Source organism: Thunnus maccoyii, chromosome 14, assembly GCF_910596095.1.
Source record: "Thunnus maccoyii chromosome 14, fThuMac1.1, whole genome shotgun sequence".
NCBI lineage: Eukaryota > Metazoa > Chordata > Actinopteri > Scombriformes > Scombridae > Thunnus > Thunnus maccoyii.
The window spans coordinates 16,615,075-16,640,256 of NC_056546.1; the positions used below are offsets into that span (position 1 = coordinate 16,615,075).

A 25,182-nucleotide genomic window follows, 5' to 3' on the forward strand; every position below is an offset into this window, starting at 1 on the left:
ACTGCCACCACTGAGGATGTTATTCACTTCCTGACCTTTGTCTTCAGTCGTCATAGTAACCCAGGAAACATCATCACAGACAATGGTCCATAGTTCACTTCTGCACCTTTTGCCTCATTCCTGCACAACCGAGGTATATTTCATAGCAGAACATCAGTTTAGTATCCAGCTGCTAATGGAGCTATTGAGAGATTCCATTGTGCCCTTAGAAGCTGCATTCAAACTGCAATCCAACAGTTACAACCATGGAAAGGCTGTAGTGAACTGGCTTCAGTTGTGCTGTGCAACGCCACACGCTACTACTTCCACCTCACCATCTGAACTCCTTTACGTCAGAAAAATGCATACCAAACTGGACATTCTTCTGCTACCATATGCCATGTTTCCACTGGATGCTTTTGCTCGTCCTGCAACTCAGAGACAACAGAACAAAATGCAGCGTAACACTGATGCTAAACGTGGTGCACGCACACTTTCTTTTCGACCAGGAGAGAAAGTGAGGATAAGGAAGGCCCATCATGTCCCTGAAGCACACCCCCCAGCAACTGTGAGAAAGAGAATATGCCCAAACTCTTTTTGTACTGAGTGATGGAAAAATTTGGAGTGCCTCTCACCTCGTCCACTTTCCCTCTGTGGCTGGACAAGACTCGTCACACATTTAGACTGCTACACGCCCATGTCAATTATTGCCCCTCTCACAAACAGCTGTTTTATTTGTGTTTAGTGCCATAGGACAACTACAGTCTTACCTTATTGTAGAAGGATTATACTTATTATGATACTGCTGGCATTTATTGTATTTGAAAGTGTAATCTTTTAAAGAGAGAGAGAGATGTTGAATTTCATCATTTATATGTCCGCTACTTTATACCACTCGGTGGCACTGTCATAAATTGATAGCAGTGCATGCAGGCGCAGCAGCTTTGTGCTCTTAGTTATACATTTTTTATTATCTTGTCTATATCTTATCTTGTTTTAATCTTTTTTTTCTATTGCTGCTGGTCTCTGAGAGTTACCAAACATAATTTCATTGTATGACTACAATGACAAATAAAGTGTCTTCTTCTTCTTTAAAGAGGACCAATTGTGCTCATTTCCAGCTCTAAATTTTTTTAGTATCTTTGCATGATTCACAGTTCAAAAACTCCATATTTATCTTATACTGGTCCTTTATGCAGCCCCTCAGTTCAGCCTCTAACAGGCCATTTTAGCTCCTGTCTCTTTAAGGCCCCCCTCCCAATTAGCCCACTCAGTTCTGATTGGCCAGCTTTACATATCAGCATTGTTACTGCTGATGCAAACCCAACATTTACTGTTTCACTGCTTCAAATTAAAAGCTTTTAGAGACTTTTATTGTGAAAAATTAACAGGAAGTGAAATGTGTTCCTCACCAAATTAGCAGAGCTTTGTTAGCGGCGCTAAGAACCAGTAGAAACAACAATATATGGACATACTTGGAGCTATTTGTTCAGCGCATCATTTAGAAATAATGCAGGGAGGAATAGTACAAGCAGAAACAGCCACAGTGATGATGATGTTTGATGTAGAGCTGCAGATAACTAGCACACCTCCAACAGGTAAAGTACTTATTTTACTTTGCCATGCCGTGTAATGGAAAAACACTCACAGCATGCCAGTTCAACGAAGTCATGGCTTGGTGTGACTACCCCCAAAGCAATGGAAAAACGCCATAATGTTAGTGGACCAAAACAGTGAACTCATGCGCTGCACGTGGAGCAGATGACCATGTAAAGCGATCCATCACGAGTCGATGTCAGCTTGGGCTGAAAGTAGAAAAAATTGTGAGAAACTGAGCGTTCAGAGCAGTCTGAAGCCAGTGCTTTTTGCTCACAGGGATAACTTTTCCAAATGTTTGCCTCATTAGTTGACACTTTGGCCACTTTCAACATGAACATTCGACATTGTGACATTATATATATGTCTGAAAATAGGAAAAAGCATAATAGGTCCCCTGTAAAGCAAGTACTAGTTGAGACACTGTGTATAGAGAGCTAGAGAGTCAAGATCGCTACTACTTAATATACAATACTATGCCGCTACTGAGACCTATGTTTTGATTTCCTGTTAGCCTGTTGAAGTAAACAGCGTTTGTTAAAGACTCCGGCGTTCTTTTATTCATGAGCTCACCTTACAGAGTTCTTTTTTTTTTAATTTTATGAAAAGCACAGACCCAAAAATGTCCTCATCTCTTTTCTTTTGTCTTCATGTCTTTTTTCTTGGAGCTTTATTTCATTTAAATAAGAATGTGCAGTAAAAACTAAGTTAAGATTAATATTAACAGTTAAAAATTGTGAGCTGGTGGTCATCTACATTGTTCTTATTGTCAATAAATGAAATGAAAAAAACAAAGCCAACAACATATTAAGCCTATGTATAGTAGGCCTAAGTGATGTCTGATATACTGTAGTGCCATAGACGTCCATTATTTACTAAAAGCCATTAAAAACACATCAGTGAGCCACACTGTAGTTTATTTTGAGTCTATCCCACATACTGGCAGATCAAATCCATAGCTAAAATTGTCCCCAACAAAAACATAATTTACTACTTTTTGAGCAACATCAACTAAAACTACAGTGCCCCAGATGTTTTAGGAAATTATTTATTATGAAATTAATTTAAAATGCATTTTTAAAGATTCATGACTTCAGTGCCACAGACAGGGTAGGGAAGTTAGACAGCATTGAACGACTGACTAATGCATTGTTGATTTTGGTCTTTTCATGTGATGTGTAAACATAAATAAAGAACATCGCCACCATTGTAATATATTTGTAAATGATTTCAAATTTGTTAAATAAATTATGATGGATTCAAGTATACTTCCCAGCTCCTGTGCTTCAAAACTTTAAATTTGTACATTTAAACTGGTATATACTGAGGCCTTCATGATGAGTATATTGTAAAACATAAAGAAAATCACAAGAGCTTCATTAAATTGACTGGTGAGTTTTGTTTGAGGTGTTTTTAAAGAACATAATTTAATTTCAGGAAAATTATGAAAAAATCTTCTTCCTTCTGTCTTTTTGTTCTTGTTACCTAAACTTTATTTCATTAAGACTGGAAGATGGGAAATAAATAATAAATTAACATTATCTCAACAGGAAGGCTCATTTAATATTTACATCTTGCAGCTCTACATTTTAAAACTATGGTAAATGTAGTTGGATTTAAGTACACCTTCCAGCTACTGTACTTAAAACTACATTTGCTCCTGCCTCCTCTTGTGCTCACACACAAACATACACTTGTGTTTATCTTCTTCACTGTGCTGTTGTATTATTCATCGGTAACGAAATGTAACCTACCATCGGAGACAGATGGTCTGTCATATGTTCCTCTACCCGACTGCCTCTTTGGACGCAACACACACACACGAAACCTAAAGCTTGGAGACCTGGTGTTCCTCAGCATCCCAGTAAGCTCATAATAAGAATGAGTGTGGCATTGTAAGGATTAACATAGCGGCATTGTGGAGATACAGATGGGGCCTCAGCGTGTCTCTAATGAATGTGGTCTGTGGAGCCAGTAGATCTGTCTGCTGTATGTGCAGAGGTTTATACGCTGCAGTTCTGCGGGTGTGATATGGTTAGTTCTGAACCCCGTAGCTCCCAGCGAGCATGCTCCCTGTGAGTTTTTTTATAGTCCAGAGGTGGCTGGGAGCCAAGAGGTGACACATAGTAGCGGTAAGGAGTGGGCAAGATTGTAAATAATTGATGGAAAAAGATAGCACAGATCCATAGAGAGTTTTTTCTAGGAAGAAGAGGAGGAAGAGATGACGTTTCAGTGAAAAGTTTGCTCCGAGAGTTTCTGTACATCCCCGTTCATCAGTGGAGAGTCAGGAAGGGGAGAGGAGAGCGGCAGCTACAGTAGTCCAGTCTGGAGATGGGAAGAGACAAGTGGTAGCACAGAGACGGACAGCAGCCAGAAGGATAGGCCCGACCATTTGCGTTCCCCAGATGACCGCGTTCCCCCAAAGTAAGCCACCTGGGCTGCAGAGAGAGGCGAAACAGAGGGCAGGAAAAAGTTAGCAAACATCTTTGTCTTTATGGCTGAAAGAGAGCTCATTCACATGGGGGAGTCAGTCATGCAAGACAGCGGGGTGCAGAGAGGGGACACGGTCAGAGGAATGTTAGCACCTCTAAGCCTTTATTCAAAACCAGAGTAATTAAGGCAGCTTAAGGCATCTCGTTCTCTGGCAGTGCTTCCTTTGTTCTCCTGATCTTGGTAATCCAGCTAAGTCTACCCTGACTCTGCCAGGACCACTCACCCACACAGGCTGACCCATCATTGTTGGGCTCAAAGCCCTGGTTGCATCTCCTCTTGGCGCGGCACTTATAGCTGCCATATGTGTTGGTGCAGATGGGACGGTCAGAGGGGCACACAGAGGGAAACTGGGTACACTCATCTTTATCTGAAGGACAGGTAGGGAGGCGAGGGAGGGAAAAGACATTTTTTTAAGGATTTTAAGGATTTTGAAACAAGGAGACAAAAATAAAGTTGTCAACATAAATCTTTTCCACTTACCAGTGCAGCGGCCATTTTCATTGAGGGCAAACCCATGACCACACTGCAAGACACAATAAAATTAATTAAATCCACTATTTGATTTATACGGATGGGTGACAAATAAAAGAAAAATCTGATTAATGTGCAGGGAAACAACAATAACAATATAGGTAGTAAGAATCAATACAAAATTATTCTGAGCGATCACCTTATTCTGTGTGAAATGTTTCTAACCTAATGAGAGAAGTCTCTCCTGGGATGATTGGTGAACGGTTTGAAAAACTGGTGTAAATCATATGCTGTGGCCTCCACAGCCACCAGATCTCAACACAACTGTTCACCTTTAGAAGACTTTTTACTGACACATTAGAGAAGGTGTCTCACCACCATCATCAAAACACCAAATGAGGGGATATCTTTTAGAAGAATGGTGTTCATTCTTCTTGTACAATCCAAGAAATTTGGAGAATCCTTGTCAAGGATGCACTGAAGCTATTCCGTAACATCTTTATTGATGATAATAAATGATGCGGCCTATGTTGTGCAAATGTTCAAATCCTGCACATACCAGTTAAGAATTTTCTACAGAGTATAAGAATGTTTTAGCTGTTTTAGGATCACTGTGAAATACTGCTGTACCTCTATTTCCACAGTGGGAGTGACCTCCTCCTCGTCTCTTGGATAATGGATTTCCAGCACAGAGTTGATCTCTGATGGCTCCAGGGGTCGGGCAACTGAGCGGCCGTCTGGCCAGTACACCTCGACGTTGGTGGCCACATCCTTACCTGGTCAGACATACAGCACAAACACAGCACACTCAAAAAAAACATTCACATGTCTGACTGATGGTGATGGTGATTCTTGAAGGCTCATACAGGGCAATGCACTAATATAATAATACATAATACATTAATACACATAATACACATGATACATTTAGTAAATGGTTTATAGCACACTATAATGTAGATGTAAGCAGATATAAGGACATTGTGTTTAATGTACAGTATTTGCCAACAATTCTAATATCTCCTATGATTACTTATTTAATTATGATTCATTATCTATTTATATAGTATCACCAAGATAAGGATGCCCACAAGATGAGTTACATCTGCATACAACTCCATTATAGTGTGTTATAAATGTTTAATAACTGTTTATATACTGCTTATAAATGCAAAACAGGGGGAGTTAAAGAAAAGTGTTACCAGACACAGAGTGCCACTTTTCTCTTCTCTCTCCATTAACTATTTTAATCAGGCATAGAGAAAGCCCCGCTCCGGAGAGCCTCTGCAGCCCTTAATTAAAGTGGCATTTCTAATGTAAACAGATCTTGAGTTACCTTGCCAGACAGCGATCTACTCAGCAGGTGTGCTGCCTGAGAGCCAAAGAATATTTCACCTGTTTTGCTCCCTGTCATTTAGTGATGGGGAGTGTATCTCACATCTGCCAGGACAATGAAGTGTGGAGGTCTGTTCTGAAGCCCTGACGGTGTGGAGAGTTTGCTATTAGAGTATGTTCTAAGTAATCAGGCATTACAACAGAGGGCCTCCAGAGCTGATCTGTGCTTGGACAGTCCTGATAATGAACAGGCTCAGGGAGCAATAGTGGGTGGGCTACTAGACCTGGATGGCCCCCAGCTGACTGTCTTGGGGGGGCAGTCGGAGACAAGGAGCCAGTTCCTCATAAACCAGGCCGGCTTCCAGCAGCAGCACCTGTCCCCCAGCTCTCCCCTTTCGTCCACCCAGCTCCCTCCCACAGACAACTTACTCTCCCATGGGTGCCCAATCAGGCTGGAAGTATTAAAGCAATGCTTTCCACATGGAGCTTGTATTTTCTTTCTCACCGTTACTCTCGGTATTGCTCATTCTGTCCATTTGTCTTTCTGTCTGTCTCAGTATCTGTCTACCCTCTACCCTGCTGCAGCAGAGAGAAATGCTGAAACAATAGGCTGATTCATTTATTAGTTAATCAACAGAAACTAAATCAAGAAGAATCAGTTGTTTAAGTATCAAGCCGAAACATTCACTAGTCATTTCTATGTTTTATATCGTAACTTTGAATTTTTTTACCATTGATCAGATAAAACATCACTTTGAGCTCTTGAAAAATGTTGAGCAATTGTTACCATTTTCTGACAGTTAGCCAATTAATCATAAAAATAATCAGCCGATTAATAAATAAAGAGAGCCCATGTGATTGGAGAGATATCCCATAACTATGAAGTGATACATTTGATGCCTCTAACAGTTCCTCTGTCTGTTAAGACAGACTTACCGAGGCCAAAGTGTGCGACAGGCTCCATCTCACACAGGTACCCGGAGCCGCCATCAATGATGCGTGTGTGTGGACCAGTCTTTTTGGTGTACACCACCACTTTCGCTCCTCTGGCAAAAGCACCAAACTTGGTCCGGGGAATCACACGCAGCCATGAGTTAGTGGTGCCCTAAGACACAGGCCGAGTGAGAGAAGGAGGGGTTTGAGATAAGATTGCACTACTTACTGAGTGTCATACTGATTCTGAGGCTTTCAAAATGAGTCTCACAAACACTCACCTGGTTGACTTTGTAGACAGAAAGCGGCTGCGCTGCACTTTCACCGTGAGACACCAGCAGTTCCAGACGCCCATCACCATCAAAGTCTGTGGCTACAGCTCCTGGAGATCCATCACAGTAATGATGCAACTAAACACTTCAGGAAACAGCCTATATTACATTAATTATCCTGATGCAGGGAAATGTGGACATAATGTTTCAACAGTCAGACCTAATTATGTGGAACAAGTCTTTTTCCTGTTATGAAGCACCTAGGGAGACTTAAATCCCTAGTGGAGCTCTGCTGCCACCCAATGGGACCATGTAGGAATAGCAGCTTTATTTCAGGCTTGTTGGTTCTGTTGTCTTGTGTGATCATTCATGCTGATTCATGTTCTTCCAGACTCACCAGTTCCTCGTCCCTCTGGCTCTGATGCCTCCCCAATGTTCAGCTCTTCTATCTGGGGGTCTCCATGCTCTCTCCTGCTCACCCTGCCAGAGCAGCAACACAGCAGGTACTTAATACATGTCTGTAAAACTTTTATTAATAACACAGCCACTATAAATATTTAGAACTGCAATTTAATCTAACATAGCATTCAGAATCAGTATAAATACTATTTTTTTTTTCAATTATAGATGCTATATACACCGTAGATAACTCACATAGCCCGCACACCCAAAACCTAAACAAAATGTACACACACACACACACACAAATACATAATACTTTTTATTTTTATTTAGGGCTTTACTTTTTTATTTTTTCAAGTTAATTTAGGGTTTCATTATCAATTAATCTTTCTGTCTATAAAATGTCAGAAAATAGAGAAAAATGCCCGTCATAATTTCTTAGAGCCTAAGGTAACGTCTTCAAATGCCTTGTTTTGTCTGGTCAACAATCCAAAACCCAAAGATATTCAGTGTACTGTACGACACAGAAAAGCTTAAAATTCTCAGATTCGAGAAAGCTGCAATGAGCAAATTTTTGGCAGTTTCGCTTTAAAAGATGACTGAAATCATTATTTGATCAAAATAAATTGCTATCGACTAATCAAGTAATCAACTAATTGTTGCAGCTCTAATCATATTTACTTATTGATTTTTATTATAATTTTTATGTTTTCTCTGATCTCTCTGTAAAGCACTTTGGTCTACATTTGTTGTTTTTGATTACACTCTATACAAATTAACATGACATACAGAAATAGCAAACAATCTTTTTTCACTATTTACGCTTTGTGTATCACTGTTTGGAAAGAATCACCCATAATAAAACAGTGACCACCATACCTGTAGTGATAAAGCTTTTCAATATCAAACTTTCTTTAAGTATTATTTTTATTTCACAGTGCACTAATGTGCTGATCTTAGCTGTTAAACCTCTCAACTCAGCTAAATATTGATTAGTTGTATTGAATTAATGAGCTTTGGCACAATAGTTTGAGCTTGTATTTTCGGTGCCAGAGAGCAGAGTTAAATTAGCTGATTCATCTTCATACCAGACAAAGGCAGAGCCACGGGCTCCAGAGCAGTGATTCCTGTCAGACCATCATTGTGCCCAGAAAAATTTTCCTTCAATAACCTGGCGTGCAGGAATATTCTCATCCAGGAAATCTCTGGGGCCTAAACTGATTATTGATATTCAGTATGAATTGACCCACCAGCTCATGGCAACATTCATCATGACTTCTGCATCCTGTTCAGAAAAATATGCCAGATCAGATTTTTATTCAGACAGGATGAGTTTATTCTACTGTTAAGTTCGAACAATTGATATGTATCATGTATTGCATTTTGAGAGCTGAGTTCATTAATATTATCTATAGAGGAAGCCAAACCGTGCGCCAAAAAGAGACCTAATACTGTCTTAATGAAAGATTCATTCATGTGTGGAGGAGGAGGCGGGATGCCAGACTCGATAAGTATCCTTGGCTGGGAATTTAAAATTCTTCTCAGCCTCCAAGCCCAGTTTCAGAATATTAAATCACGACACATGAGTAGTCCATTAAGCTCATCATCAATGTGCTATTAAAACTTACTATCATACTCGTACGGCATGTGTGCATGTATGTGTGAGTGAATGAGTACCTAAACAGTCTGTTAGCGGAGGGGCCCCTGTAGGCGATGTTATTGAAGAAGACCTCCAACTCGTTGTCATTGTCAAAATCTGCAGCGATAACAGTGCGAACTGGGGATGGCATAGAAAACTTCTGGGATGCTATGTCCTGAGAAAAAAAGCAAAACACACTAGTACATCAGTGAGAAACACACAAACTACACACACGTACAGAAGCCGACACACGCAGGAATATTTCTCCGTGGAAAAATACTCAGAATAAAGCTGATTTGCAGCAGATTCAGGAGCAGTTATGACAAATTCTTCTCACAGAAGTGATTCACTCATACAAGTTCAAGAGATTATCATCACTATTGCTATGTTCAGACATGTAATTTACACCAAACATAAACTTATGTATGCCTCTTTTTGTTTTTCATTTTTTATTTATAAATGCAAATTCAACATATTTTACTTTATTTGTTATTGTCTCGTTGTGCATTAGGGATAGATTTAGGGGTTATTTAGTAATAATCCCACACTTTCATAAGCATTTTGTCTTTTTTTGTTATTCTTTATACTCATGAAAGCTTTGATTTGCCTTTCTAAAAACTTGCTTTGTTTTTAATCGGAAAGATGTGGTTGATAAAGTTTTTTCTGGTCTGTCTGTCACTGAGCAGCTTCTCTGGGTAGTCAGGGTGGTTAAGCGCCTTGCTCAAGAGCACCACAGTGGTAAATTTTACAATGGCAATGTCATACACAGAGCCTCAAATGTTGTCAAAGTAAGAATTTTGAAGATTTTAACATCAATTTTTCTAGAACCTGTTTTTATTTCAGCTTTATTGCTCCACATCCTGTAATGTGTAAGCTAAGTGGACAGGTAGTGTGAGCTCAGCCAGATGCTACAAAGACTATTCCATAACATGAAGGTCACTAGTTCAATATCCACAACACACATGTCCATCAATAATCATCAATAATAAGTGTCTAGTCCTTGAGTCAGACACTGATATGTCACCTGCTCACTCCCTCACTGTACATCACTCTGGATAAGAGTTTCATCTAAAGCCTAAAGATAAGAGCAAAAGTATTTTTACATCCTCTGGCATCAGAAAAATAGACTGCAGCTCTCCCACACCCCCCCAAAAAAAGTCTTCTCAGCAGAGGAGTTTTAGCACGAGAAAGTAACGGATATCTCCCCGCTTCAGTGACACGGTGATAAGTCTGGAAAGAGTTATAGAGCAGCCCTTCACTCCCTCCAGTATTTACTCCCTGTTTTAATTATAAGGCTCATAAAGCCGCGAGAGGAGGGGCTGCCCACAGTGACCTTCTGCTTCTCAGGTGAAGGAGAGGGGATGGCCAACTGAGGCCATGAGGGAGAGTTTTACATTCACTACATTATTAGGTGGATGGATGGATGTGCCATACAGAGAAAGAAAGTGAGTCTCACAAAAACAAATATGAAGCACGGAAACATGAGATTTGCAGAGAAAGAAGGGAGAAAAGGTATATTTGGTACATAATTTGATATAATGTATCTTAAACTAGAGAGTAACAAATACACAACTTAAGTAGCATTATTAAAAATTAAAAAATATATATATATATATAAATATTATTTTAAAAAATCCTTGTAATTATTACTACAAGGATTTTTAAATATTTTGTAAATATTATAAGTATTTGTTTTTTAAGTGTGTATTTGAAATATAGTACTTGACTCGTATTTTTATGGCAGAAATCTGATTTGTTGGAATATTCATTTATTACAAAAGGACTCCTGCTCTTACTTCAGTAATTCTTTCTATTTAAATATAAAAGTATGTGTGAGTGTTTTTTGGGGGACTTTTTTGTGCGTGTGTGTGTGTGTGTGTGTGTGTGTGTGTGTGTGTGTTAAACCTATTGCGAAGAAAACCCCGGCCATAGATTTTAATTAAAGCACAAACAGACCTAATCGGCACTTTCCACTACCCAGGCAAGCTGCTGTTTCAGCCCAATTTAATTAGCGGTTTACTGGAGTGATACAACAGCTTCATTATGCATGCCAAAGGTCAACACGGCTAGTGGGAGTGTCAGCTTGTGTGTGGGGGGAAAGGGGTCTTAAATGTGTTGTGGGCTTGTGATTTAACAATCTTGGTTTAAAAAAAACATTGAACAGCTAATTCAATTTGTCTTCTCTATGTGTGTGTGAGCATATCGTGTGTGTGTGTGTGAGATGCTGATGGAACTGTCTCTGGGCTAAGCATCACACATTAACCCCTTATTTGACCCCTATAAAGATGTCTCCTGTGACGTTTATCTCTTTGGTAAAGGATGCGGTCACAGGTGCTGACAGATAGATCACCGAGCGCGAAACCTCTGCAGATTTACACGCAGCGGAGCCCGTTTCTGTCCCTGCCGCAGTTTACCGCACTACACAAACTCGTGCACAACGCTGGCTGGTCTCACAGCAGTTGTCTATATGATCGCTGAATAAATCAACCACAAGGCTGTCTTTAAATTCCACTAAATCCCAAATTGAGCCAGTGCTAATTCACTATCCATCCATTAGCATTGATAACCCTGTGTGTTCGAGGTGAGATTTGCTGTTATTGTGCTGCTTGTTCATTACACATTGATTCTGATCAGAGGGAGAAAAAGAGAGAAGCACAACGTTTGACTCAAACTCTCCTCCATCAGTGGCTTTACCTGATAATGTGATGGAGGAATCATTAGTGACAAAGACTGTACTTTATCCATCAGTGCTAGTTATACAGATCCACCTTTAAACACAAGAAATAGTTCATATCTTAACTGTTGACAGCCGTATTTGGGGGGAGGGGGGGGGATTTGCAATTTAGGTGAGTAGACTGTCTAAAAGCTCAGCATGCGTCAAACAAAGTCCTCGTCAAAACAATAACAGTGTCTAAAACCTCCTTTCCGATGGAATTCGAGTGGAATTTATGTGACTTTCCGAAACAGAAAATCCCAGTCACACCCACCTCACACAGCAGTTGGCCAGGTGTGTGTGTGTGCATGAAAGATGGCAGTGTTTGAACTTCTTTCTCAAGCTTTCTTACTTCAGTTTTTACACAACTGCTTCTGTCACTTTCCACGAGTAAAAGCAAGTCACGGATGCCTTCGAGAGCAGTCATTCGGATCAAACGCTTTTTCCTTTAGATGTGGTCAGACAACACGTCGTACAAACAAAGCTTATTGAGACGTTAAAGCTGATATAACTGCAACAGGTTTGTGTGATAACTGTTGGTGTTTGTGTGCATGTAGTATTGCTAACGAGACCTAGGAAGCACCTTCAGGCTGACCCACCTTGAACCTCTGCTTGCGGTTGTTCAGCTGCATGTACAGGCGATGAGGTCCGTTCCAGTTGCCGTACACAATGTCTGTCTTGCCGTCACGGTTGAAGTCCGCGAGAGCCACACCTCTGCCATGCTGCATGGGGTCCTCCACTCCTAAAATGACATATTAATACATTTTTGTATGCAATAAAGCCTCCTATGTGTATTGTTGCTACACAAGATTCACATAATACGTCTAGAATGAACTGATCTACAAAGCTATGATCTGCTATGAAATTGTATATCTTCCTCTTACCAGCCTGCTGCGCCACATCAGTGAAGGTTCCATCTCCGTTGTTCCTGAAGAGGAAGTTGGGACCATACTCGTTGTCGCAAAACACATCCGAAAAGGTTTGGCTTACAATGGGCCCCACTACAACCCCTCGCCCTCCTGTACAAAAAGAGAAACAGGGACGAATATAGACGAGAGTCAGTAATAAAAGAAAATTAGGGTGCTAAAAAGAGGGTGAACCGAAAAAATTTGTAAAGAGAAAATGAAGCAGGATAGGTGAAACAACAGGGAGAATACAAGGAGAGAGATCAGGCTCCATGACAAAAGTGAACAGCAAGAGATCATTTACTGACTTTCCAGGCCATTTCCTCTGAGCAGAGCAGGTCTTTCTGCTGACACAGACACTGATGCTGATGGGCTACACACACACACACACACACACACACGCACACACAGATAAACACACCTAAAACACAAACACATAAACGCAAAGGCGCAAAACGTACTGAGAATCTTTTGCATTAACCAAAAGCTAACAGTAATTTTCACCTTATGAAAAGCTCTTTTTGCCTTTTCAGTACACACTCAAGATCATCTCAGGATTTTCCAATGACATTCTATAAAGTGAAGTGTCTCGCTGAAGTGTCTTATCTAAAACCAGTGGAGTCTAATTATGGAGTTGAAAGGGCTTTGATTGCCCTTCCAGTATGCAGAATCAGTGCTGTGAGTCAGGACTCGCTCATGATTTACTGGGCCGCTCCATCAGCCCAGACAAATATCACTCGCCCCCTACAGCCATAAACCTCTAATGTCTCTCCAGAGATGTGTAACCATTAGATATACAACTTTACTGACTGTCCCTCTGCTCTGATTAACGGCGGTTTGATGACAAAGCCATCTACCGTTTATCACTCACAGCAGTTCTGGCCCCGGCTCACTCTGCCCCCCTGGTGGATCAGATGACATCCTGCATGTTGGAGGATGATGAAGATTGATTTTGCTACACTCAAATACAAAGTTATCACCCATTACCAAAGCTTACTTGGACAACATCAAGGACTTTTCAATGACTGGTTACAATAAAGCATCATAGAGCTTTTTTTTTTTTTTTACTCATGATTGTCTCTCTTATCAAAGACACAACAAATCATGGTGAAACTGCTCATATTGTCATTTATTGTTGTTCTTTTTCTTCAGTACCAAATCAGGTATCGCATGTTTTTTCTATAAAAATGTGAAATGTTTATTCGAGCAAGGAAAGGCGCTGAGGCATGTTGAGGAATTTCAGGGCTATTTTTGAAGTAAAATGAAAATCAATTTCAAGGTCATCTATTCAGTTTCAAAAGCATTTAAATGGCAACTTCAGTCTTCAATCTTTTTTTCCCCACAAGAAGAAATTATTTTTGCAGCAGAACAGCTTAAAAAAAAAACCCAATGAAAACACATTAAACATAAGACAGTAAAAGGCATTAAAAGGGTGAATACTATAGACACAAAAGAAATTACAGTAGAAGGTCAATGTGGAAAAAAAATGGCTGTGAATAAGCATAAGTTAAGGTCCAAGGCTGTGTGGGGTTTATTTGAATTAAATGTGTGTGGAATACATAAAAAATGACATGTCACATCATTTTGAGAGGCTTGTATCTCTTACTAGAGAGGAAAATGTAAAACTCCTTAAAAAGAGGATGTTGTGGATTGAAGATAGATTTATTTGTGTTCTTTCTCAACTAAAATAGGCCACTCCATCAGTGCTGTCCAGCTCATTTCTTTTTTGCACATTTAAATCCTCATACCAACAAATCACTGAGTTAGTCAGAACCAATTTTAAGACAAATCTGCAAAATAACAGCTTCCTGTCAATGTTAAACCATTTAAATTCTGCAGAAAACACAGTTTCTGTTGCACTTTCTCTCATAAACTCTTCACAGACTGACTGTGAGGGCTAGTTGTACACAAAGAACACAGAGCTATAGTGGCATCCGCATACTTGGACTCCATATCACGGAGTCTGGGGGAACCATGGTAGGCTGTGATAGATGCCATCTCTGGACCGTTGAGCTGGTCTGATGTATGTGTGCGTCGCCCTTCCCCTTCTCTTCCCTGTGACTTTGACTGGAGTAAACAGCTGACAGAGCCAAAAGAGCCCACTAACACTCTCTTTCTTCTCTCACGCTAACACTCATCGCACTCTCTTTCTTTCTTTCGCTTTCTCTTTTTTTTTTCTTGCCTGGCACCACTCCAACTCTCTCTTACTCACCTCCCGTCTCTCTTACCCTCTCCTTTACTAGAGTCCTATATTTCAGACTCTGTGGGTACAACAAGCACATGCTCCCCTGCAGATGTCTGTGTAAATCAGACTGGGGAACCAGTAGTGCGGGGTGATCATAAAGCGATCGTCTGCATCACCCACCCACACACACACACACACACACACACACACACACACACAGAGTAATTTCTTCACAAATAAAAAGCCACTCACACCTACCAGTGAACTTGTTGACTCCGGCCTGTTCTGCCACATTGGAGAGGGCAATGACGCCTTGTGAGAGGTCGCTCGCAGTCTCATCCATTTCTATGAGTGCGTGGTCACCCACGTTGCCACTGGCATAGTTAGCTATGTAGATAGCATAACGGCCTGTACCCTGGGGGAACAATTACATTTGTTATTACACTTTATAAAAGTAGAGTCGTAAGAAACCAGAAACACATCTAGAGTTGACAAAACATTTCATGATTCAGAAAAAACTTTTCAATAATCTATTCACCCAAATTACAAAAAAGCACTTTCTCACTGAGTCAGTGGTATCTAGCCATGTCTTGCCCTTGTTTTGAGATATTTGTTTCTGAGATTTCTGCTGCCACCCCAACACAATGGAGGACAGTTTATGATGTATGATGACAATTTCATTTGTGGTGTTCACAGAATTGGAAAAAAATAGCGTTTAAAGAATTCAGCAGCAACATTTCTGTCCAGAAACAATTTCTTTGTTGCTCTGTATAATCCACAGATGTCAGTGTCAATAGATTTCATTGGAACTATTTTCAACCAAAGAAATAGTCCCCATGAAAACTGTGTAAACAGGCCACATTGTTTATGGAAAAACAAATTGCTGTTTTTCTTTTTTATGTAATTTTTCCAGTGTTGTTAGCACCATAAACAACATTTTATTCATCTCCATTGTATTGGACTGGAGGCAGAAATCACAGAAGCAGATATATCAAAATATGGACACATAAGACCAAATAACTGAGGAAATATGTTTTTTGTCATTTAGGTGAACTGATCCTTTAAAGGATTAGGCTGGTGATATTTTATATTCTTTTTAAATGTCATGAAAAGACCAAAACCAACAATGTGTCAATGCGCCTCTTAGTACTTTCTGACTTTCTCAGTCTGTGGCTCTAAGCCACATATGTTCTTACTGAAGATATAAAAATGTGTATTTTTTTCATTTTGAAAGGATAAATCATTTCCTAAAACAGCTGGGCACTGTAGTAAATGTTACTCAAACACAAGTAAATAGTGTATTTGTTGGGGACTATTTCAGCTGCAGATTCAGGATGATATATTTAGGATTGGCTCAAACTATAGTGCTCATGTTCATCATAATGAAGGAACATGTCACCTAGTGCAGCCATGATGTTCATTTATGTATTTGTAGTAGTGTTTGAAAAGCAGTAAAGCTATATCATAGTTTCACCTTTTCCTAATCAAACAGTTTCTTTCTCCTTTATCTCCCCTTACCCTGTTTCCTACCCTTTACCCCCTCTTCCTCAGCCTCTCCCCCTACTCCTTCCTCTGCCTCCCTTTGGAGATTAATTTCACACTCCATTATCAGTCAGAGTCCCTGCAGACACAAACTCACAGACGGAACCACGCTAATAGACTACACACTTGATTTCAATGAGCTCTCCTACCAGGCCCAACATATTTCAATCAATACCACATAATAACACATGCAAAGGGACACACATACACGCCGTTTCACCATTTGTGTTAACCTTACTATATTTATACAACACGTGAAACGTAAATGAGACCGGTTGATGTAAATGTCATCAAGCATCACGTTATTGCTCGCCGAGGTGGGAGGAGTGGGTACACACACACACACACGCACACACACTCAGTACTTGACAAAATGAGACTGAACTACAATAAAAAAAAGAACTGAAGGCCACTGGCAGTTACTTAACAAACTTAAAAGTCAACGATTTTTCAATAAGTCTTCACCCAAGGCTAATTTCTGTCAGTGGAATTGGCGCTGCGAGTAGTGTGACGTGTATGCCTGCAAAGTGCATGCAGGGATATACTACTGCATGCCCTTTACATCAGCTATCACTGAGAAGGGCTGAATAGAAGAAATGCTAGTAGCCATCATGATTTCTTTCATTTTTTAAGAAATTGTGTATTTTCTCTTTCATCACAGGTATTTCAATTAGTCTCTAAACCCTCTGAGATCCACTTTTTTTCTGAAATCTCCAGGCTGCCTGCCAGTGCAAGGCGAACCTATCTATCACTTCAATGTGAGACCTCTCAATATGTCACCTTCATCAGTTTGTGTAAGACTTATGGGACGTCGCTTTCAAGGAGAATAGGAGAAAAGGTTGGATGACTAATTATCCCTCTTTTAAAGTGATAACACTTTATTTATGAGTAAACAAGACCAAACACATTAGTTACGTCACCGATTTAACAACATACCGATCCAGTTCTGGCTTCTGTTGTTGCTCCGAATGTGTTCTAGTAAAACTTGTTCAGTAATAGGAAAATGTATTCACTTTCTCCACTGGAGCTACCATGGAAGAATACACATCAGGGTTTTGGCTTGCTCTGAAAGTATTATGCCATTAAAAGTAGATATCTTTCCAATCGGTTTGGCAGCTGCACAACCTATCAGTGCTCACTGAGATGGGACTGTGGTTTTAAAAAAAAAATCCATTGTAAATCCCTACTGTCCTCGCCCCACTATTACCTTCTTTATCCCTGTACCCTGATTGGAAGTGAGAACAGCATGCGTGTGTGTGAGATAAGAGACAAAGAAAGAGTGCAGGTGAATCAGTCAGTGAGAGAAAAAAACCAGAGTAAAGGAGGTGGAAAAGGTGGAAGAAAACAATGGAAAAGGGACTGAAAGAGAAAGAGAGAAAATGCTACTGGCAGAAAAGCAGTAGTGTGCAGTCATCACTCCTCCCCTCGTATGCTGTTCTATAAAACAAACGAGCCCTGGCTTCTGTAATTACACTGGTGCGATGGACAGAAGAGAGAAAATGGCACACCATTCCCCCAAATGAACTGTCATAGCACATGCTGAGAAGGGCGGCGTAGGCAGGGCATGAGTTATCACTGGTAAACAAACAGAAGCACCCATGCATGTACGCACAAGACACTCTGGGGAGTTTGTGCGTGTGGATATACATATACTGTAGTGTACGTGCGCCTGTGTGTAGTACCTTTCTGTCCACACAGGCCACTGAGCGCCCAGCCATACGGTTGGCTACATCTCTGTGTTCGTTAATGTCATCATTCAGCAGATCTTCAAAGCGTCCATTACGGAACTTAAACAGCTTGTCAGAATACGTAGCCCGACCTTGATGCAGAGAGAGTTCAGGAGAGGCAAAGATTGCGAGGAGAGAAGAGAGGTATTATGCAACCACAAGAACCGTGGGTGACAGGAAACAGTGGAGCGGGCTTCTGCGGCTGAAAGTGAGAAATGTGATACAGGAGTTTTTTGTAAAAATGATAGAGGTGAGGTGTAGCGGTTTTGGCAGTGTGCGCTCTGTAGCTCTCAGATTGATTAATAGCAGCACAAAGCCTATCTGTTATCTGATGAAGATGAGATAAGCTTAATATCTGCATACTGATTCACTGTCTCTGTGCGAGAAAAGAGGTGTAACCCCTGCGTGTGTGTGTCTGAGTGTGTGTGTGTGTGTGTGTGTCCAGCTTGTACTGTACCAGAGAAGGCGTTATTGGTGTTAAGGACATAAATCTCCTCCCGACCATCTCCGTCGATGTCACACGCTGTCACTCCGATGGCGTTGCCTTGACGGTCTCTCAGGGCGTAAAACGGGGAGCTGCGGTTGTCAACAGCTATGTTGACGAGCCTCCTCCTCTGCTTGTCGTACTTCAGCACCAGGTTTGGGCCGTTGTAGCTGTCAGTGGGGAGCAAAATCAAGCAGATACATCTCTATTATATAAGACTGTCAGAAGGATCTTTGAAGCCTAGGTTATGCAGTGCTATTTTTTTGTTTTACAGTTCATGAGTAGTAACTGGTGATGCTGCCTAAAAATCCTGAAAACAATGTTTATGTCGCTGCATTTGTATATGAACTGCAAAACAGGAGCAACAGCTTAATTTTTAGTAATCAAAAATCATTTGAATGTTGCACGTTTGGATATACGGTACAAAACCCTTTGAAACTCTATTTGATTCTTTCTATACAGTCTGACGATGAAAGTGAGAGTGACGCAGAGAAAATGCCATAAAAAGGACATAAAATCAGATCTATCAACACTTCAAACACTCCTCTCTTGTCTGTCTGTTAACCTGAGTGCCATACAATCTAATTATGAATGAAGTCTCTGTTAAAATACAAAATATTTGGACCACAGTGATGACTTGTCTCACATGCATCGTGTGTGTAAGCCACCTCAATAATAGTATAACAGGAATTCAAATAATAATAATTTTAACATGCTTTACTTTAGAGCTGAAGGTCAACAACTTCACCGTTATATAAACTAAAACTCTACATGATAAGGTTCTTCTAATCCTCAATGAAATCACATCCTCTGTGAGGTTTCTTGATGCCCTCTTGTCCAATATACCTGCCGAAAAGGATGTCTTAGCGAAATGACATTTATGAAGCAGGGTCATTTACGTCCATCTATATTCTGTTAAGCATTGAGAAATTCATTGCTGCTTCATTGGATAGAGGCAGGCTTGCCAAACTGTTCCCATCAATGGCGCTCTATCCAATCACATCCATTTTCATCAGTTGAGTGAGCCTCGGGGCACCCTTACCGTCACTCGTCTTTAAGACTTTTGCCTTTGTCTTCAACCTTTAGTTCAGAAAAATGACAGCGCAGTTTTTATTTTAGTTTCCAATTTAGAGTTAGATATCACTCATCAGTTAATTATGTGTAATGGAAAAATTAAACAGTGATTGTAACACTGTGAGGACAGTAAAGGGGACATTGTGGATTTAGGAGCAATTCACAAAGCTGAAATGATTCTAACTTTGTTTAACGCTGTAGGATTTTTACACAACCTGTCTCCCCCGTCTTTCTCTCCCTTTCTCACCCAGCTACAAACATCTCCAGGTCTCCGTCCCCGTCCACATCAGTGACAGCCACGCCGTAGTTGAGCTGACTGGGGTTGTTGTCGTAGTCGGGAGGAAGGACGGTCTTGGTTATAGCTGAGAACATGGGCTCTGATCGCTGAGCCGAGGAGAGCGCGGGCAGGAACAAAACCAACCACAACAACATCCTCACCTAAAGGGAAAAACACACCGTTTGCAACAGCAATACTGTATATAATGCTGTATATCTCATTTGCATCTTGTACTAGTACTGCAACTAACTTGTATTAGTGCTTCAAAGTTAACCGCCTTTTCTTTCTCAAATTTCAAAATTCACATGCGCAGCAAAAGTGCAGCAATGACTTTAGTTTGAACTAAAAAGTAGAACAATGCAACTGCAGAAAAGCACACACTCTACCACACCGACAGTTTCACACACAATATCCTTCAGCTGAATTACAGCACACATTTGTCCCGGCACTTCAGGCAAATGAGAATCAAATAAAAACTATAAGTCATACATTTGCAAGCTGCAACACATGCCCGTGTTGCTAATTCTCCGAATCCATTGTGAGCCAAACATCAACGGATCATTGGCAGAGATTTCTGCTATACTCAGACATAAAGATGAAGATATACCACCGCAATCATCAGCGTTCTGCAGGGTTAGATCTGAACAACCCATCACATGCAGACAGGCTGAGGAATTACAGGACAGAAAATCCATACATGGAGCAGGGCGTTAGCCAAAGGCCAAGTGAACACAGGGGGGAAACCAATATGACTCGATATAACAGACCTGAGGAGCTGTTTCCTCTGGGACAGTGACCAACCCTAAATTGAAAAAGCTTTTTTTGGATGAAAGGACTGTGTGATGTAGAATCGTTCTTTTAGTGGTCAGTAGATAAAAGGTGAACACAAAGGAATTGATCCAATCGACTTGTGAAGTGCAGGCAGGTGGAGGCAGGGCTTCTGATGCTCAAACTGTGAGGAGAGAAGAGACACAACCCTGAGAGAAGAAAGGAAAGAGGAAGGTCACCTCTTTAAGGCTGAAATAAAACACTCATCACTAACAGCACTGAAAAACTTTAAACACACACACACACACACACTTAATGGCGTTTACAAGCTGACAACTTGATTTGCTCAGCCGGTGGATTTATGAACGCAGCCTTCGTCATAGTACTCATTCCATCTGTAATGCCACTGAGCCATTCCCATCTCCGCTTCCACACTGCTGCAGATTCTGCCTTTCTGCTGAGTGTCCAGGTGATGTATGGCTCTTTAACATCTCTTTCAACAATTCAATTTAAGATAAAAACCGCATTGCTGTTTGAGTAATACTCTCAAAAGCACAGCAGCAGAGAAAGGAAGCACCTCCACTGACACCTGCAGAAATATAGCCGGGGCTGATGTTAGCTCCCCTGGCAGGCAGCGCGGTGATAACGCTGTTTGGAAAGCTGGTAGCGATGTAGACTGTGGCTGTTAGCAAGAAGGGTTAATTAACAACACTAGGGGCTCAAGATTAGGCAGTTTCTCCCCGTTAGAGCAGGATGTAATGACAAATGAGCGGAGCAGTTCCAGACCACAGAAGGCAGCTTTACAGACTTGCTCATATACTCTTTGGTAGATAGGAAAAGGAAACTTGAAATGAACAAAAGTAAAAAGAAAAGTGAGTTGGAAAAGGGTATAATCTCTAGGAATATCTTTTTATGTGAAGACACACTTAGGGAGTCAGTTTTAAATACAGTTTTAGAGGACAAAACTTACTTTTACATGGTGTGCGGCTGAACTGTAAAGCCCATACAAATGAGGATAAAATATAAGACAGCAGTACTGCACCAGTCCGTCCTGAAAACATAGAAAAAGTAAAGGATCCCCAATAATTCAACCCTACAAAGTAATAACCTGATAGAAGAGAAAGGTAGACAAAGGACAGATGAGTGCTTCAAACCATTGGGGAGCGCTATATGATAAAATGGTGGGCTACTATATTATCCAGTCAAGGACATACAGTACACTTGCCCCAGATTCACTGCAATAAAACTCCAGAAACAAGACACCCCAAGTAAAGTTACAATGTGATCTTTCCAGGCGCGAGACATTACAAAACTGTCACAAATTGCAGCACTCATTGGGGGGTTTTTTAGAATAGCATCTGCAGGGTCAACAACAATCTGCCCCACTATAATAGGAGGAGGCATCAAATAATATCGTTTGTAGTAAAACAGTCAAAGACCATGAAATAGCCCTGGAAATTTTTTGTTGTGTGAGGCAGAGAAATGTTTTCCATTTGGTTATTTATGTTGGCATTAAGAGGCCATTACCACAGCGTGCAACATCAGCATGTGCTTTCTGGAGCGTTCAAGCCCAGCTCTGATCCTGATAACACTGCGACAAAGAGCCAGCAACATCTTCAGTTTCAAAACACGCTTCCAGGAGCTCTTCCCTGTGAAGGACACCCCCACTGCAGAACACACACACACACACACACACACACACACAAAGTGCTGTGCTACTCCCATTGAATTACACTTAATATTCACTCTGAGCAATCAGCAATTACCTTTAATGTTTAGCACCAATTCATCCATCATTTAACACAGTGAATATCAGACTGTAAAACACCTCATCTCAACAGAGACACACAATACAACCGCTGACTATAAAACCTTGTGTGCTTCACAAAAAAAGTGACAAAAAACATTTTATACTTAATGGGGGAAACTTTATAATGAAGATCATTTGGATAGCTGTTTTTTAAGTGACACACAAGTCCCCCTATATGATACATACTACATGCCTTATTAAATTAATGATGTATAATAAAAGTGGTTGTCTGACTACCAATCAATCAGTCTACTCTTTTTGTATTTTTCAAAGAAGAATTTAAATGCACAACTCTAAATGCAACTAATTACAACTCTAACTTTAAATGCACAAAATATTCAGAGCACAAAAGCAGAACGCAATTCATAAAAAAAGGACGAGTATAGTTTGTAACGCTAACAATAATTTCAAAAAAGGATAATTGTTGCAATAAGTAACTGCGGTCATCTCCTCTTTTACTATCTGCTCATTGGCAATCACTTATTTTTAGGGAATCCACTTTGTGTGTGAAGTATTCGTGCCAGTTATTGCAGGTGAGGATAAAACAGCATCACCAGCCTGACTGCACCTGATTGAAAACTGATGAACAAGCGTCTTAATACTTGTGACTGGTGATTTATTGCGTTCAAATCAGGACGGAGATCAACTTTCTATCGGCTGTTTCTGCAGCAAATCCCAGCGGAGCGCTACAGTTAATCCTGAACCCAGAGCCAGACAGGCAGCAGCAGCAGCAGCAGCAGCAGCAGCAGCAAGTAAACTCAGGTACTCACAGATGCAGAGACGCTCCCAAACTCCCGACAAATCCTCCAGCGATTGACAGCGAGAGAGAGAGAAAGAGAGAGACAGTCGGCGGGTAATTTCGCTGAGGATACCGCAGTTATCTCAAGGGTTTTTCCCACTTATTCCCTTTACACAACTTCCAAAGGATTTGCTTTATGAAATCACTTGTGTGAGATTTGAGCCAATCACCGGGCAGCTTGATGAATATTTAAACGTGCGGCCAATAACGGAGCTGAGAGCGCGTGGGTGGGCGTGTCCCCAGGTGTTCATTATGATATGGTGGCGGGGCGCAGCCGGGATCAGCATGCGGAGCTTCATCGGTTCAGTTTGGATGCTCTGACTCCTGTCTCATGCATGTGCGACCACATCTAGGATATCTGCCTTTTTTCTTTCCTTTTTTGTGTATTTTTCTAAGTATTTTTGTGCACACGTGGACTGGTTTTAGTGTGCAGTTTGATTAATTAATAGTCAATAATCGTTTAATTTTTCCAATGATCTTATGCCCACAAGTTCAACAGTTTTTTTTTTTTATTTGTTTGTTTTGTTTTTCTTTCTCAAAATGTATCATAAGAATAAGGAATAAGTAGTTGGTGGCTTAAATAAAAACCATCAAAGCAAAACTTAAATTTCGTGACAAGTATCTTCTCCAGCCTACTGCTGGCAGCCAGTAAAAAAAAGCCATAACTAGGAAATGGATGATTAAAGAACCCCCAACAAAATTAGAGTGGATAGGGACTGTAAAGGAAATTTACAGAATGGAAAGTTTGACTTTCTCTTTGAAACTTTATATGGATAAATTTGCTAATTATTGGATGAAATGGTTACTACCTCTTAACACAGCAGGGGATTAACAAGAAATTTAATTTATGCAAGTTTCCTACTCGTGCATGTACTCCATCACTTCTTTTTTCCTTCTGTGTAACACCATAAATGTAAGTGTTGAATTAGGGGAAGTACATGTCAAGACTGATGTGTAAGGATCTGTTGCTTGTAGTTCAATGAACTCCACCCTCCTCCCACTGGAAATGAGGCCAATGTGAACTGTGTGGAAACGGATGGACAGTCGTGACCTTGACCCCTTGTGCGCTTCTCTGTGGTGCCTATCTGTTGTACCCCTCTCCTGGACATCTGTGTGGACTGACCCTTACTTGGATTCTTTTACCTTTTTTTAAGGACACATAGACATGTTCTCAGACAGGGAGATATGTCTTGAGACATTATAATTTGATGTATTCTGGCTCTGTGTACCGGTTTTCTCTGAAATTAGTAGAGCAACCCTTAATGCTTTGCAGTCTTATAACCACTGTATATGTGATGTTGAACTGCACCCCGTAGACCCGTCTTGTTTTATGTCTGTGCCTGTTCTTGTTCATTCTAAAACTCAATAAAACATCAAAGCAATAGATGTCAGAGGTGTCACAAATTTGTACAATTTTAAAAATAGATTATTTCTATGGGCTTCACTGTAACCTCAGGTCAAACGACAGCAGGGTTTTTGTGGTTAATGCAGACGCAGCTGTGTGTTCTACATCTGGATTTAGCGGGTCACTGACGTGAACACCACCTGAATGATTATCAGTGCAGAAACTTTTATCATCAAGTCAGGTCAAATGCTCAGTTATAAATGTGAATATACTTATTCATGTAGACAAAAAAAGTACTTTAAGGTTTTGAGTTTAAGGTATCAATGACCTGACTGAAGGAAAAGAAAGTACTTAAAGTAATTAAATGTACACTTACAAATAAAATATCTAAAATTGCCTCTTTTACGTTATCTCAGGAGAACCAGAGGGCTGT

At 40.5% G+C, this 25,182-nt stretch overlaps 2 protein-coding genes across 8 annotated transcripts in view; one reads left to right on the top strand and one right to left on the bottom strand.

Annotated features, from left to right (window-relative positions):
• The window catches only part of golga7bb (golgin A7 family, member Bb), a 223,120-nt gene extending 203,037 nt beyond the window's left edge, over positions 1–20,083 (top strand). For both annotated transcript variants that reach the window (XM_042432737.1, XM_042432738.1), the window contains 3 exons: positions 5,184–5,318; positions 7,471–7,582; positions 20,002–20,083. The gene's annotated coding sequence lies outside the window, so the exon portion shown is untranslated. The remainder of the gene's footprint in view (positions 1–5,183; positions 5,319–7,470; positions 7,583–20,001) is intronic.
• crtac1b (cartilage acidic protein 1b) lies at positions 1,575–24,781 on the bottom strand. Of its 6 annotated transcripts, XM_042432726.1 has the most exons (17): positions 23,376–24,781; positions 22,323–22,462; positions 21,766–21,846; positions 19,998–20,188; positions 18,650–18,846; positions 18,148–18,284; positions 15,182–15,338; positions 12,718–12,852; positions 12,433–12,575; positions 9,159–9,295; positions 7,477–7,559; positions 7,089–7,189; positions 6,811–6,979; positions 5,170–5,315; positions 4,549–4,591; positions 4,292–4,435; positions 1,575–4,013 (listed from the first exon to the last, which is right to left on the bottom strand). In XM_042432726.1, exons 2-17 carry the CDS (start codon positions 22,407–22,409, stop codon positions 3,886–3,888), a joined length of 2,079 nt encoding a protein of 692 aa, XP_042288660.1. In that variant the 5' UTR covers positions 22,410–22,462; positions 23,376–24,781; the 3' UTR covers positions 1,575–3,885. The 6 variants fall into 6 exon arrangements, with proteins under 6 accessions (XP_042288660.1, XP_042288659.1, XP_042288663.1 ...); XM_042432725.1 differs by having other exon boundaries at positions 22,323–24,781; XM_042432729.1 differs by lacking the exons at positions 21,766–21,846; positions 22,323–22,462.
• Positions 24,782–25,182: the final 401 nt, after the last annotated feature.

Excerpts from the sequence above, each read along its gene's own strand:
- crtac1b (XM_042432725.1), bottom strand. The coding sequence starts at position 22,520 with ATGGGAGTAGCACAGCACTTTGTGTGTGTGTGTGTGTGTGTGTGTGTG. Across the intron at positions 21,847-22,322 it reads TGCTGATGTTGCACGCTGTG|GACGGACTGGTGCAGTACTG; the intron begins GTAATGGCCTCT and ends CTATGTTTTCAG. Across the intron at positions 4,436-4,548 it reads TGAAAATGGCCGCTGCACTG|ATAAAGATGAGTGTACCCAG; the intron begins GTAAGTGGAAAA and ends CCTGTCCTTCAG.